The sequence below is a fragment of the Notolepis coatsorum genome (assembly GCF_963971535.1).
Source record: "Notolepis coatsorum genome assembly, chromosome: 4".
In the NCBI taxonomy this organism is placed as follows: Eukaryota; Metazoa; Chordata; class Actinopteri; order Aulopiformes; family Paralepididae; genus Notolepis; species Notolepis coatsorum.
The window spans coordinates 111,070,224-111,087,985 of record NC_140168.1 but is presented as its reverse complement, the minus strand read 5'-3'; the positions used below and the strand labels follow the sequence as shown (position 1 = coordinate 111,087,985).

The window sequence follows — 17,762 nt, the reverse complement described above, 5'->3', positions numbered from 1 at the left end:
GATGAATTGAAAATGGGGGACCCTGGTGGAAACAAGACGAAAGTCTTTCTCTGGTCTGCATCCCCTTAACAATTGTGTGTATTGAGCTGTACTGTATTGTACCCATTCTGCAATCTGTTAATAAAGTTTTCAATCAATCAATCAATCAATCATCCGTTTGTTTCCCCCAGTACCAAGATGGCGGCGGTCTCGTGACGTCAGGGTGTCTTCGAGACATTCTGACGGTAATCTGACGTAACAGCCCCTTCCTTCTTTTATAGTTTCCCTCGGTCTCCGTTGAAAGAAATTGGCGGTTCGAGAGAAACACTGCAAGTCTCCCAAACCTCGGTGTTTATTACAATTAACGTCCGTACTTAAGTTACATCATGTATCTAGTTATTCGGCTAACGCTCACTTTAAACGGAAGCTCGCTGTTTCTTTAATAAAAGCAAGTCTTCGGTTTATTATTCCAGCGGTGGTGTTGTTGACGACAAACTCCAAACTAGTTCGAAAGCTAAAGGTGCTGCTGCCTGTTGTTGTCACGTTATTAACCTGCTTCTCTCAACCAAACCCGTCGAGGAGGTAGGTGTGCGATCGGGAAAGCTAACTGGATAACTTTTATTTTCTTTTTCGAGTAAGATTAGCTAATCAATCCATCAAAGCTCTCCCACCCCTCCTAATGTACAGTCCCCTCCCCATCATATATACTCTGTCAGGATCTATGGGTAACAGTACTGTATATTTGCATATCGTATATGTCACTGTGTGAGGTGTCGACTCAAACTAAATACCTGTATGTCATGTATGTCCCTATGCCATAAATGTCATATATGTTGTAATGTCATATATGTTGTGTATGTCATAAATGTCAATATGAATTGAAAATGGGGGACCCTGATGTAAACAAGACAAACGTCTTTCTCTGGTCTGCATCCCCTTAACAATTGTGTGTATTGAGCCGTACTGTATTGTACCCATTCTGCAATCTGTTAAATAAAGTTTTCATTCATTCAATCAATCCATCAAAGCATGATGGCAAACCCAGTGTTGCTGCAGAAGGTGAATGGATCGCTCCTGTGGAGGTCTCTGCTGGCTCTGGGCTTCCAGTCTGACACCTTGAAGACCAACGTGAAGCACCTCACTCTGGGAACGTGAGTGTCTTCTTTATATACCGTTTGTTTTTTAAAGTCTGAAACGAAACAACTGGTGTCAGGCAGCTGACTTTGTTTTGTTAGTCTCTAAAGTAGTTGACAGTTCTTCTGTCACACAACAACTTGGATTGAAAATGGGGGGACCCTGATGTATTGAGCCGTATTGTATTGTATTTGTACCCATTCTGCAATCTGTTTTAAATAAAGTTTTCATTCATTCATTCACATGCTAGGTCAAGCTGTTTCATCTGCAGTCTCACTCCCCTCCTGGATCTGACAAACCTGACTTTTATCTTTTATCTCATAATAAGCCTGCCTGTTCTTTTCTGCCCAACAGGAACATGTTTGACATACCAAACAAGGATGCGTTCCACATTGTAACACATTTCTTGTTGGAGAAACTGAACCATACACGCTTCTGTGATGCATACAGGTAAGATCAGTAGTACCGGCGCTCGGTTGTTGCCAACTTATTTTCCCACATGATTTGGATATCATTGCCTAAATAAAATGTCTGTGCTCATGTTTAGACATTGCTGGCCTGTTTTGGATTACAAAATGAACGCAGAGTTCCGGAAAGTCACCTGTGCATGGTTGCGGGAAATAATGGTAAGAATATCACTTGGGAGATCATTGCCATGTCTCCACTAGTCGGGGTTTGCCTGGCAACCAGAGAGTTTACAAGAAACACAATGGAGACACAAAGTCACAAACCCAACCATTATTACCATTCCATACTAGACCATAGCTAGCCCCAGCCATGCTGAACATGGCTAATGGAGACACAAACTCAACCATACTAGACCATAGCTAGCCCCAGCCATGCAGAACATGGCTAATGGAGACACAAACCCAACCATACTAGACCATAGCTAGCCCCAGCCATGCAGAACATGGCTAATGGAGACACAAACCCAACCATACTAGACCATAGCTAGCCCCAGCCATGCAGAACATGGCTAATGGAGACACAAACCCAACCATACTAGACCATAGCTAGCCCCAGCCATGCAGAACATGGCTAATGGAGACACAAACCCAACCATACTAGACCATAGCTAGCCCCAGCCATGCAGAACATGGCTAATGGAGACACAAACCCAACCATACTAGACCATAGCTAGCCCCAGCCATGCTGAACATGGCTAATGGAGACACAAACCCAACCATACTAGACCATAGCTAGCCCCAGCCATGCAGAACATGGCTAATGGAGACACAAACCCAACCATACTAGACCATAGCTAGCCCCAGCCATGCAGAACATGGCTAATGGAGTCACAAACCCAACCATACTAGACCATAGCTAGCCCCAGCCATGCAGAACATGGCTAATGGAGACACAAACCCAACCATACTAGACCATAGCTAGCCCCAGCCATGCTGAACATGGTAAATGGAGACACAAACCCAACCATACTAGACCATAGCTAGCCCCAGCCATGCAGAACATGGCTAATGGAGACACAAACCCAACCATACTAGACCATAGCTAGCCCCAGCCATGCAGAACATGGCTAATGGAGACACAAACCCAACCATACTAGACCATAGCTAGCCCCAGCCATGCAGAACATGGCTAATGGAGACACAAACCCAACCATACTAGACCATAGCTAGCCCCAGCCATGCTGAACATGGCTAATGGAGACACAAACCCAACCATACTAGACCATAGCTAGCCCCAGCCATGCAGAACATGGCTAATGGAGTCACAAACCCAACCATACTAGACCATAGCTAGCCCCAGCCATGCAGAACATGGCTAATGGAGACACAAACCCAACCATACTAGACCATAGCTAGCCCCAGCCATGCTGAACATGGTAAATGGAGACCCAAACCCAACCATACTAGACCATAGCTACTGTAGCCCCAGCCATGCAGAACATGGCTAATGGAGACAAACCCAACCATACCATACCATAGTTTTCAAGTTTGTTTATTTGTCACAACAAAATACAGAATACTTTATGATGAAATGCTTGTTTCTGTATGAGCCCCTGAGAGTGTGCTACATACAGTAAAGAAAAGTAAAGGAATGTTCAGTCAATATACAATACAGAGTAAAATGAGTAACAAGTGAGGTACAATGCAGAAATGAGATGAGCTACAAAACTTAGGGTAGGGTGCAAATGAGGTATGAATGTAGTGCAAATCTCTTTAATAATAGATACATATAAAGTGTCTAAAGTGAGTGAGTGTTTGTTTAAAGTGAGTGTGGATGTGTGTGCTGTGAGTGTATTCGATGGGTTGTTACATAGTGTCATTGTCATTGAGCATCCTGATGGCCTGGGGATAGAAGCTCCTTCTGAGTCTCTCTGTACCGGCCATGAGACTCCGGTAGCGCTTGCCTGACCGCAGCATTTCAAAGAGGCAGTTGTTTGGGTGACTAGAGTCTTTGATTATTCTCTTGGGGCCCGCGTCCACCTAGCGCATATTTCTCCGTGAAACATGCTGGGAGTGCGCCAGCAGCGCTGGCATGCAGCGCATCTTGTAGATGACAGAGAGAAATCTACAGCCATGCCGCGGTTTTGCACATATTATAGCATATTTGAATAACTTTATTGTATATTAATTATATATATAGTTATTGCCTGACACCACAGTTCGCCCTTTGCTTTTTATTAGCTTTTTAGTAGTGTATTCGTGTAGTTATTATTATTAGTTTTGTCGCGAATCTCGATGGTCTGTGGGAGACAGCCAGACAGGCAGGCAGCTCCGGTGTCAGGTTACAAACAGAGTGGTAGATGAATGGCTGTGATTGGTTGTCTGAAAATGAGCCCAGCGCATCGCTCTGAAAGTTGAGAAAGTTTCAACTTTCGGCCGCACAAAAAAGCTGAGAAAAGAAGCCGACGGCAGCGCACTTCCTAGAGGCGGCCGCATGCGCTCCCTCCCCATTGGAATACATTGAAAACAGATGCGTGCGGTCAGAAATAGACGCGGGCCCTTAGGGGGCTTTCTCATTAGGAACGGGTGCTCCGCTCCGTCCTCGCTCAGTCTTTGAGTGCGAACTCCCCCCTCTGGTTTGTGTACACACTGCAGTCTTGGGTTCGCTCCGGGTAATTGTTTACGGTTTGCGCTTTGAGCGTGTAAGCTGCCGTAGGCGAGGATGTCACACTCGAACGTCAACACAATTCAACACAGTTGAACACACAGTGATGGAAACTGGATGCCCGATATAAAGAAACGAATAACCAATAAATATGAAGTTATCTTTGAAACCTCTGTTGTCAAGCCTTGTCAATATAACCCACCCCCTTTTCTCACGAATGGAACTGGTGTCGTGGAGTCCGCTTTGAGCGTTTTCCAGGGTTAGCGGCTAACGCTAGTTAGCTTAGCCTAGTTATTGGATAGTTAGCAGCTGACGTTAGCCCATTGCTCGCGTCAATTATATTGCATGTCATTGAAGGTCCGCGCTGGTCTGTGTCTATAATGAAATGAGAGGAAAGCTCTGCACTAAAGCAAGTCTCATCTCAGCCGCGACATGACAACATACTCAATGTTATATAAAAATAATCTCGCGGTCTACTTGAAAATCAGCCTGCAATCTACTGGTCGATCGCGGCCGACTGGTTGGGCACCACTGGTCTATAGAAATAAATGCATTCGAACAAGAAACCAATGTATAGACATATAAATTGCCAGGCCTAATGCGAGCCAGGGAAGTCTTGGGCTTGTAACGTGGCTTCATCTAGAAGTTTTCATCCACTGAGCCGTGAGGCTCAACATGCTTGTTTGGTTGAGGTCTGAACTCGCCAAAGTGCCCATAAATATCGTTTTTGTGGTTATTGTCCAGTTGTTGCTGTATGTTTTTATCTGCCCAAAATTCAAGCAAGCATGAAAGCATTACAGTAAGCTTGCACACCACGCCCCGCTCCGTCGTCGGGGATGCTGGTTCGCACCCGAGACCACCTATTCCAGCGGTCCAGGTTTGGAGCGAAGCGTCCCCGGGGGGGGGGGGGGGGGGGGGAGTGTTCTCATCACACCCTATTTTGGTGCGATCGCGCTCTGATTCGACCCCGAATGGCTAGTGTGAAAGCCCCCTTAGCCTTGGCCCTGCAACGCTTGTTATAAATGTCTTGGAGAGTGGGAAGCCCACCTCCGATTGTGCGTTCGGCTGAACGGGCCACTCTCTGTAGTCTGCTACGGTCTTGTGCGGTGCTATTCCCAAACCAGGAGGTGATGTTACCAGTCAGGATGCTCTCTATTGTGCATGAGTAGAAGTTCTTGAGGATCTTCTGACTCACTTTGAACTTCCTTGGGCACCTAAGGAAGTAGAGGCGTTGTCGTGCCTTCTTGATAACACTGTCAATGTGTGTGGTCCATGTCAAGTCCTCAGATATGTGGACTCCGAGGTACTTAAAACTGTTCACTCTCTCGACCGGTGCCCTGTCGATCCTGAGGGGGCTGTAGTCCCTGACCCCCGACCTCCTAAAATCCACAATCATCTCTTTCGTTTTGCTGACATTCAGGGAGAGGCTGTTCTCCTGACACCACCGCCCCTCTCCTGACACTTTTAAATGGCATTTAAAAGTGAATTGTATCCTTTTATTAAAATGAAAAATATTGCTTGGAAAAGTACTTAAGTCCTTGAGTTACATTTTGCAATGTATGTGGGAACCCTGCAGTAGGTGGAGACAAAGGTTCCGCACTGTAGCTTTAAAAGAGCAGTGTGTGCGCCTTGATTTCTTTGCCAAATCTCTTGGTTTTTAGGCCCGACTACAGTTTGTCTGCACGTCTTTGTGTTTTGTGGCACATCTTCCTCTTCCTGAACATCAACTATCTTGTCGTTTTGTTTTTGCCATGTGACCTTTTAAGGATGAAAAGGGCAGTTCTGCTCCCAACGTGGTGGCGTCCTTGTTCCAATCACCAGGGGGCGCCAGGTTCACCTCTCTGATGCTTCATCTGGCCCAACATGTGATGCTGCAGGACATGAAGAGGTTCTCTGTTGGTACGACCTGCTTTTCACAACACCTGCTCTTTGTTTTCCGTCCCCCACAGCTGACCAATAGGGAGGTGTAGTCTGACGTCACTTTGGACCGCCCGCGAGGTCCACCCGTAGAGGGATTCATCATTGGGAAAATGGATTATCGGCTATTGTAACAATTCTGCCTCATGAACATTGGAAAGCTTTCCCTTTTTGCACAAAATGAGTTCCCTTCTATCACTAACATTATTTTTGGTTGAAATAAAATTCGACGTAATTATCTTACGATTAATTGCGAATATTTTCATGTTGAGCTATAGATTGTGGATGAATACGCAACAGAATGGTACACCATGCAAATGTTCATGCTTTATTTGTTTTAAACAAGACCATTTAGAAATGGGCAATGGGGGAAATACGTTGCAATTTCAAGTGGGGTGGACCGGCCGGAAACAGTAATTACATAACCACTACACCTCCCTATAGACCAGGAAGTAACCACTACACCTCCCTATAGACCAGGAAGTAACCACCACACCTCCCTATAGACCAGGAAGTAACCACTACACCTCCCTATAGACCAGGAAGTAACCACCACACCTCCCTATAGACCAGGAAGTAACCACTACACCTCCCTATAGACCAGGAAGTAACCTCTACACCTCCCTATAGACCAGGAAGTAACCACCACACCTCCCTATAGACCAGGAAGTAACCACTACACCTCCCTATAGACCAGGAAGTAACCACTACACCTCCCTATAAACCAGGAAGTAACCACTACACCTCCCTATAGACCAGGAAGTAACCACTACACCTCCCTATAAACCAGGATGTAACCACTACACCTCCCTATAAACCAGGAAGTAACCACTACACCTCCATATAGACCAGGAAGTAACCACAACACCTCCCTATAGACCAGGAAGTAACCACTACACCTCCCTATAAACCAGGAAGTAACCACTACACCTCCCTATAGACCAGGAAGTAACCACTACACCTCCCTATAGACCAGGAAGTAACCACTACACCTCCCTATAGACCAGGAAGTAACCACTACACTTCCCTATAGACCAGGAAGTAACCACTACACCTCCCTATAGACCAGGAAGTAACCACTACACCTCCCTATAGTCATGAGCCGTCAGAATTGTGCCCGTCCCAACTGTAAGAAGATCTATACTACTTTTCCTCTCTGTGCCTTCAGTAGAAAGCTATCTGGCTGCATGCTTAGCCTAGCTTAGCACAATGAATGGAAGCGGATGCTTAGCGGCTACGCATCCGCTACCATTCATCTGTGCTTGAAGCTAGGCTAAGCATACAGCCAGATAGCTTTCTACTGAATGCACAGAGAGAGAGAGGAAACGGTCTATCTTCTTGTCTGACTCTGGAGAAGACTGTAAGGCTTAAGCACATTTGCCATAATGTTGGTGTACCTTTTTAAGAGCCTTAAGGTAAAATGAATGTTTGAGTAGTTGTGAAGACCGGTCTAGAATCAAGAGTAGAACCGAGAACCGGTTCTAATAGGAACCGGTTCCTAACTTCCGGTTCTGGAACCGGAAGTAACATATTTGCATTTCGATTCTTAATTTCGATTCTTTAAAAAAAAATATATATATATTTACTTTGTTAATTAATACCCTAGTTACAGTACAGCAACCAAATTAAACTGTATCAAGTGAACTGACAATGTGAATAGTATGAAAAAAATTAAAGATTTTTCAAAAAAAAAAAAAAAAAGCTGTGTGACCTGTTTTGACCTGCACCTCAAAGAATCAGAATCGAGAATCGTTTTTAGAACAGGAATCGAAATGGAGAATCTGAACCGGAATCGTTCAAATCCAAACGATGCCCGACCCTAATCCTGAGTTGTATTGTCTGGGTCTAAGATGGCAGCTGGGTGCCTGAGGCTGCAGGGAGCCCTGCCTCCTCCGTGTTGATGGCCACGCACAGGTTCCACCTGAACAAGAGCAGGTTGGTGAAGACCGCAGTGGACCAGGACCACGCCCTTCAGGAGTACCAGAGACGCGCCCAGTAAGGACCCCAGGGCACATTCTCACATCTTTAGGGATAATCTTTGGGGAGCTCATGATTTATTTAGATTCTTGGTGTTTTTTCTTGTACATGAGTGTAATTCTAGGACCACCTACCTAGGGATACACTGCATGTGTTCAAGCTCATCAAGAGACCAAATGTTTTAAGGCTGAGACCACTTATCGGTATCCATAACTGCGTGAAATCGATAAGTGGCATCACTTATGGATTTTTTTTGCATGTGTAAAAATTAGGGATGTCCGATATTATCGGCCGACCGATTTTATCTGCCGATATCGGCAGTAAAATGTGATATCGGAAAATATCGGTATCGGTTTAAAAAAAAAGAAAAACAATAACAATATTTGTTATATATATATCCAGTGAAATCATTAGTTACCTGAAATTATTCAGTTTTTGGGGGGGGGGGGAAACCCTGCATATATCGGTATCGGTTGATATCGGTATCGGAAATTAAGAGTTAGACAATATCGGAATATCGGTATCGGTAAAAAAGCCAATATCGAGCATCCCTAGTAAAAATGTACTAAATACTTTATACTATACTAAAATACTATGTCTTGTGGCATGATTTAGTTAAAACATCCCCATTTCATGTAAATTCAGTTGAATTGCAACTCTGCACTGTGCGTTCAACATGCAGCACACTCCTCCATCACATCCAGAGACCAGACTGTAACATTCAACATGCAGCGCACTCCTCCATCACACCCAGAGACCAGACTGTAACATTCAACATGCATCACTCCTCCATCACACCCAGAGACCAGACTGTAACATTCAACATGCATCACTCCTCCATCACACCCAGAGACCAGACTGTAACATTCAACATGCAGCGCACTCCTCCATCACACCCAGAGACCAGACTGTAACATTCAACATGCATCACTCCTCCATCACACCCAGAGACCAGACTGTAACATTCAACATGCATCACTCCTCCATCACACCCAGAGACCAGACTGTAACATTCAACATGCATCACTCCTCCATCACACCCAGAGACCAGACTGTAACATTCAACATGCATCACTCCTCCATCACACCCAGAGACCAGACTGTAACATTCAACATGCAGCGCACTCCTCCATCACATCCAGAGACCAGACTGTAACATTCAACATGCATCACTCCTCCATCACACCCAGAGACCAGACTGTAACATTCAACATGCATCACTCCATCACATCCAGAGACCAGACTGTAACATTCAACATGCATCACTCCTCCATCACATCCAGAGACCAGACTGTAACATTCAACATGCATCACTCCTCCATCACACCCAGAGACCAGACTGTAACATTCAACATGCATCACTCCTCCATCACACCCAGAGACCAGACTGTAACATTCAACATGCATCACTCCTCCATCACATCCAGAGACCAGACTGTAACATTCAACATGCATCACTCCTCCATCACACCCAGAGACCAGACTGTAACATTCAACATGCATCACTCCTCCATCACATCCAGAGACCAGACTGTAACATTCAACATGCATCACTCCTCCATCACACCCAGAGACCAGACTGTAACATTCAACATGCATCACTCCTCCATCACACCCAGAGACCAGACTGTAACATTCAACATGCATCACTCCTCCATCACACCCAGAGACCAGACTGTAACATTCAACATGCAGCTCACTCCTCCATCACACCCAGAGACCAGACTGTAACATTCAACATGCAGCGCACTCCTCCATCACACCCAGAGACCAGACTGTAACATTCAACATGCAGCGCACTCCTCCATCACACCCAGAGACCAGACTGTAACATTCAACATGCATCACTCCTCCATCACACCCAGAGACCAGACTGTAACATTCAACATGCAGCGCACTCCTCCATCACATCCAGAGACCAGACTGTAACATTCAACATGCATCACTCCTCCATCACACCCAGAGACCAGACTGTAACATTCAACATGCATCACTCCTCCATCACACCCAGAGACCAGACTGTAACATTCAACATGCAGCGCACTCCTCCATCACACCCAGAGACCAGACTGTAACATTCAACATGCAGCGCACTCCTCCATCACATCCAGAGACCAGACTGTAACATTCAACATGCATCACTCCTCCATCACACCCAGAGACCAGACTGTAACATTCAACATGCATCACTCCTCCATCACACCCAGAGACCAGACTGTAACATTCAACATGCATCACTCCTCCATCACACCCAGAGACCAGACTGTAACATTCAACATGCAGCGCACTCCTCCATCACACCCAGAGACCAGACTGTAACATTCAACATGCAGCGCACTCCTCCATCACACCCAGAGACCAGACTGTAACATTCAACATGCATCACTCCTCCATCACACCCAGAGACCAGACTGTAACATTCAACATGCATCACTCCTCCATCACACCCAGAGACCAGACTGTAACATTCAACATGCAGCGCACTCCTCCATCACACCCAGAGACCAGACTGTAACATTCAACATGCATCACTCCTCCATCACACCCAGAGACCAGACTGTAACATTCAACATGCAGCGCACTCCTCCATCACACCCAGAGACCAGACTGTAACATTCAACATGCAGCGCACTCCTCCATCACACCCAGAGACCAGACTGTAACATTCAACATGCAGCGCACTCCTCCATCACATCCAGAGACCAGACTGTAACATTCAACATGCATCACTCCTCCATCACATCCAGAGACCAGACTGTAACATTCAACATGCATCACTCCTCCATCACACCCAGAGACCAGACTGTAACATTCAACATGCAGCGCACTCCTCCATCACACCCAGAGACCAGACTGTAACATTCAACATGCAGCGCACTCCTCCATCACACCCAGAGACCAGACTGTAACATTCAACATGCATCACTCCTCCATCACACCCAGAGACCAGACTGTAACATTCAACATGCAGCGCACTCCTCCATCACATCCAGAGACCAGACTGTAACATTCAACATGCATCACTCCTCCATCACACCCAGAGACCAGACTGTAACATTCAACATGCAGCGCACTCCTCCATCACACCCAGAGACCAGTCTGTAACATTCAACATGCAGCGCACTCCTCCATCACACCCAGAGACCAGACTGTAACATTCAACATGCATCACTCCTCCATCACACCCAGAGACCAGACTGTAACATTCAACATGCAGCGCACTCCTCCATCACATCCAGAGACCAGACTGTAACATTCAACATGCATCACTCCTCCATCACACCCAGAGACCAGACTGTAACATTCAACATGCAGCGCACTCCTCCATCACACCCAGAGACCAGACTGTAACATTCAACATGCAGCGCACTCCTCCATCACACCCAGAGACCAGACTGTAACATTCAACATGCAGCACACTCCTCCATCACACCCAGAGACCAGACTGTAACATTCAACATGCAGCGCACTCCTCCATCACACCCAGAGACCAGACTGTAACATTCAACATGCATCACTCCTCCATCACACCCAGAGACCAGACTGTAACATTCAACATGCAGCGCACTCCTCCATCACATCCAGAGACCAGACTGTAACATTCAACATGCATCACTCCTCCATCACACCCAGAGACCAGACTGTAACATTCAACATGCATCACTCCTCCATCACATCCAGAGACCAGACTGTAACATTCAACATGCATCACTCCTCCATCACATCCAGAGACCAGACTGTAACATTCAACATGCATCACTCCTCCATCACACCCAGAGACCAGACTGTAACATTCAACATGCATCACTCCTCCATCACACCCAGAGACCAGACTGTAACATTCAACATGCATCACTCCTCCATCACACCCAGAGACCAGACTGTAACATTCAACATGCATCACTCCTCCATCACACCCAGAGACCAGACTGTAACATTCAACATGCATCACTCCTCCATCACACCCAGAGACCAGACTGTAACATTCAACATGCAGCGCACTCCTCCATCACATCCAGAGACCAGACTGTAACATTCAACATGCATCACTCCTCCATCACATCCAGAGACCAGACTGTAACATTCAACATGCATCACTCCTCCATCACATCCAGAGACCAGACTGTAACATTCAACATGCATCACTCCTCCATCACATCCAGAGACCAGACTGTAACATTCAACATGCATCACTCCTCCATCACACCCAGAGACCAGACTGTAACATTCAACATGCAGCGCACTCCTCCATCACACCCAGAGACCAGACTGTAACATTCAACATGCAGCGCACTCCTCCATCACACCCAGAGACCAGACTGTAACATTCAACATGCATCACTCCTCCATCACACCCAGAGACCAGACTGTAACATTCAACATGCATCACTCCTCCATCACACCCAGAGACCAGACTGTAACATTCAACATGCATCACTCCTCCATCACATCCAGAGACCAGACTGTAACATTCAACATGCATCACTCCTCCATCACACCCAGAGACCAGACTGTAACATTCAACATGCAGCGCACTCCTCCATCACATCCAGAGACCAGACTGTAACATTCAACATGCAGCGCACTCCTCCATCACACCCAGAGACCAGACTGTAACATTCAACATGCAGCGCACTCCTCCATCACACCCAGAGACCAGACTGTAACATTCAACATGCATCACTCCTCCATCACACCCAGAGACCAGACTGTAACATTCAACATGCATCACTCCTCCATCACACCCAGAGACCAGACTGTAACATTCAACATGCAGCGCACTCCTCCATCACACCCAGAGACCAGACTGTAACATTCAACATGCATCACTCCTCCATCACACCCAGAGACCAGACTGTAAGATTCAACATGCATCACTCCTCCATCACACCCAGAGACCAGACTGTAACATTCAACATGCATCACTCCTCCATCACATCCAGAGACCAGACTGTAACATTCAACATGCAGCGCACTCCTCCATCACACCCAGAGACCAGACTGTAACATTCAACATGCATCACTCCTCCATCACACCCAGAGACCAGACTGTAACATTCAACATGCATCACTCCTCCATCACACCCAGAGACCAGACTGTAACATTCAACATGCATCACTCCTCCATCACACCCAGAGACCAGACTGTAACATTCAACATGCATCACTCCTCCATCACACCCAGATACCAGACTGTAACATTCAACATGCATCACTCCTCCATCACACCCAGAGACCAGACTGTAACATTCAACATGCAGCGCACTCCTCCATCACACCCAGAGACCAGACTGTAACATTCAACATGCATCACTCCTCCATCACACCCAGAGACCAGACTGTAACATTCAACATGCAGCGCACTCCTCCATCACACCCAGAGACCAGACTGTAACATTCAACATGCAGCGCACTCCTCCATCACACCCAGAGACCAGACTGTAACATTCAACATGCATCACTCCTCCATCACACCCAGAGACCAGACTGTAACATTCAACATGCAGCGCACTCCTCCATCACACCCAGAGACCAGACTGTAACATTCAACATGCAGCGCACTCCTCCATCACACCCAGAGACCAGACTGTAACATTCAACATGCAGCGCACTCCTCCATCACATCCAGAGACCAGACTGTAACATTCAACATGCATCACTCCTCCATCACATCCAGAGACCAGACTGTAACATTCAACATGCATCACTCCTCCATCACACCCAGAGACCAGACTGTAACATTCAACATGCAGCGCACTCCTCCATCACACCCAGAGACCAGACTGTAACATTCAACATGCAGCGCACTCCTCCATCACATCCAGAGACCAGACTGTAACATTCAACATGCATCACTCTTCCATCACATCCAGAGACCAGACTGTAACATTCAACATGCATCACTCCTCCATCACACCCAGAGACCAGACTGTAACATTCAACATGCAGCGCACTCCTCCATCACACCCAGAGACCAGACTGTAACATTCAACATGCATCACTCCTCCATCACACCCAGAGACCAGACTGTAACATTCAACATGCAGCGCACTCCTCCATCACACCCAGAGACCAGACTGTAACATTCAACATGCATCACTCCTCCATCACACCCAGAGACCAGACTGTAACATTCAACATGCAGCGCACTCCTCCATCACATCCAGAGACCAGACTGTAACATTCAACATGCATCACTCCTCCATCACACCCAGAGACCAGACTGTAACATTCAACATGCAGCGCACTCCTCCATCACACCCAGAGACCAGACTGTAACATTCAACATGCATCACTCCTCCATCACACCCAGAGACCAGACTGTAACATTCAACATGCAGCACACTCCTCCATCACACCCAGAGACCAGACTGTAACATTCAACATGCATCACTCCTCCATCACACCCAGAGACCAGACTGTAACATTCAACATGCATCACTCCTCCATCACACCCAGAGACCAGACTGTAACATTCAACATGCAGCGCACTCCTCCATCACATCCAGAGACCAGACTGTAACATTCAACATGCATCACTCCTCCATCACACCCAGAGACCAGACTGTAACATTCAACATGCAGCGCACTCCTCCATCACACCCAGAGACCAGTCTGTAACATTCAACATGCAGCGCACTCCTCCATCACACCCAGAGACCAGACTGTAACATTCAACATGCATCACTCCTCCATCACACCCAGAGACCAGACTGTAACATTCAACATGCAGCGCACTCCTCCATCACATCCAGAGACCAGACTGTAACATTCAACATGCATCACTCCTCCATCACACCCAGAGACCAGACTGTAACATTCAACATGCAGCGCACTCCTCCATCACACCCAGAGACCAGACTGTAACATTCAACATGCAGCGCACTCCTCCATCACACCCAGAGACCAGACTGTAACATTCAACATGCAGCGCACTCCTCCATCACACCCAGAGACCAGACTGTAACATTCAACATGCAGCGCACTCCTCCATCACACCCAGAGACCAGACTGTAACATTCAACATGCATCACTCCTCCATCACACCCAGAGACCAGACTGTAACATTCAACATGCAGCGCACTCCTCCATCACATCCAGAGACCAGACTGTAACATTCAACATGCATCACTCCTCCATCACACCCAGAGACCAGACTGTAACATTCAACATGCATCACTCCTCCATCACATCCAGAGACCAGACTGTAACATTCAACATGCATCACTCCTCCATCACATCCAGAGACCAGACTGTAACATTCAACATGCATCACTCCTCCATCACACCCAGAGACCAGACTGTAACATTCAACATGCATCACTCCTCCATCACACCCAGAGACCAGACTGTAACATTCAACATGCATCACTCCTCCATCACACCCAGAGACCAGACTGTAACATTCAACATGCATCACTCCTCCATCACACCCAGAGACCAGACTGTAACATTCAACATGCATCACTCCTCCATCACACCCAGAGACCAGACTGTAACATTCAACATGCAGCGCACTCCTCCATCACATCCAGAGACCAGACTGTAACATTCAACATGCATCACTCCTCCATCACATCCAGAGACCAGACTGTAACATTCAACATGCATCACTCCTCCATCACATCCAGAGACCAGACTGTAACATTCAACATGCATCACTCCTCCATCACATCCAGAGACCAGACTGTAACATTCAACATGCATCACTCCTCCATCACACCCAGAGACCAGACTGTAACATTCAACATGCAGCGCACTCCTCCATCACACCCAGAGACCAGACTGTAACATTCAACATGCAGCGCACTCCTCCATCACACCCAGAGACCAGACTGTAACATTCAACATGCATCACTCCTCCATCACACCCAGAGACCAGACTGTAACATTCAACATGCATCACTCCTCCATCACACCCAGAGACCAGACTGTAACATTCAACATGCATCACTCCTCCATCACATCCAGAGACCAGACTGTAACATTCAACATGCATCACTCCTCCATCACACCCAGAGACCAGACTGTAACATTCAACATGCAGCGCACTCCTCCATCACATCCAGAGACCAGACTGTAACATTCAACATGCAGCGCACTCCTCCATCACACCCAGAGACCAGACTGTAACATTCAACATGCAGCGCACTCCTCCATCACACCCAGAGACCAGACTGTAACATTCAACATGCATCACTCCTCCATCACACCCAGAGACCAGACTGTAACATTCAACATGCATCACTCCTCCATCACACCCAGAGACCAGACTGTAACATTCAACATGCAGCGCACTCCTCCATCACACCCAGAGACCAGACTGTAACATTCAACATGCATCACTCCTCCATCACACCCAGAGACCAGACTGTAAGATTCAACATGCATCACTCCTCCATCACACCCAGAGACCAGACTGTAACATTCAACATGCATCACTCCTCCATCACATCCAGAGACCAGACTGTAACATTCAACATGCAGCGCACTCCTCCATCACACCCAGAGACCAGACTGTAACATTCAACATGCATCACTCCTCCATCACACCCAGAGACCAGACTGTAACATTCAACATGCATCACTCCTCCATCACACCCAGAGACCAGACTGTAACATTCAACATGCATCACTCCTCCATCACACCCAGAGACCAGACTGTAACATTCAACATGCATCACTCCTCCATCACACCCAGATACCAGACTGTAACATTCAACATGCATCACTCCTCCATCACACCCAGAGACCAGACTGTAACATTCAACATGCAGCGCACTCCTCCATCACACCCAGAGACCAGACTGTAACATTCAACATGCATCACTCCTCCATCACACCCAGAGACCAGACTGTAACATTCAACATGCAGCGCACTCCTCCATCACACCCAGAGACCAGACTGTAACATTCAACATGCATCACTCCTCCATCACACCCAGAGACCAGACTGTAACATTCAACATGCATCACTCCTCCATCACACCCAGAGACCAGACTGTAACATTCAACATGCATCACTCCTCCATCACACCCAGAGACCAGACTGTAACATTCAACATGCATCACTCCTCCATCACACCCAGAGACCAGACTGTAACATTCAACATGCATCACTCCTCCATCACATCCAGAGACCAGACTGTAACATTCAACATGCATCACTCCTCCATCACATCCAGAGACCAGACTGTAACATTCAACATGCATCACTCCTCCATCACACCCAGAGACCAGACTGTAACATTCAACATGCATCACTCCTCCATCACACCCAGAGACCAGACTGTAACATTCAACATGCAGCGCACTCCTCCATCACATCCAGAGACCAGACTGTAACATTCAACATGCATCACTCCTCCATCACATCCAGAGACCAGACTGTAACATTCAACATGCAGCGCACTCCTCCATCACACCCAGAGACCAGACTGTAACATTCAACATGCAGCGCACTCCTCCATCACACCCAGAGACCAGACTGTAACATTCAACATGCAGCGCACTCCTCCATCACACCCAGAGACCAGACTGTAACATTCAACATGCATCACTCCTCCATCACACCCAGAGACCAGACTGTAACATTCAACATGCAGCGCACTCCTCCATCACACCCAGAGACCAGACTGTAACATTCAACATGCATCACTCCTCCATCACACCCAGAGACCAGA

The 17,762-nt window shown here is 46.9% G+C and overlaps 1 protein-coding gene across 1 annotated transcript in view; it reads left to right on the top strand.

Annotated features, from left to right (window-relative positions):
- The first annotated feature begins 298 nt into the window (after nucleotides 1-298).
- haus6 (HAUS augmin-like complex, subunit 6) overlaps nucleotides 299-17,762 on the top strand; it is a 58,391-nt gene continuing 40,927 nt past the window's right edge. Inside the window, exons 1-6 of the mRNA XM_084313711.1 lie at nucleotides 299-561; nucleotides 1,008-1,130; nucleotides 1,468-1,563; nucleotides 1,661-1,739; nucleotides 5,952-6,084; nucleotides 7,953-8,097. Of these exons, the coding sequence (XP_084169837.1) occupies nucleotides 1,012-1,130; nucleotides 1,468-1,563; nucleotides 1,661-1,739; nucleotides 5,952-6,084; nucleotides 7,953-8,097 (572 nt within the window). The 5' untranslated portion in view covers nucleotides 299-561; nucleotides 1,008-1,011. The remainder of the gene's footprint in view (nucleotides 562-1,007; nucleotides 1,131-1,467; nucleotides 1,564-1,660; nucleotides 1,740-5,951; nucleotides 6,085-7,952; nucleotides 8,098-17,762) is intronic.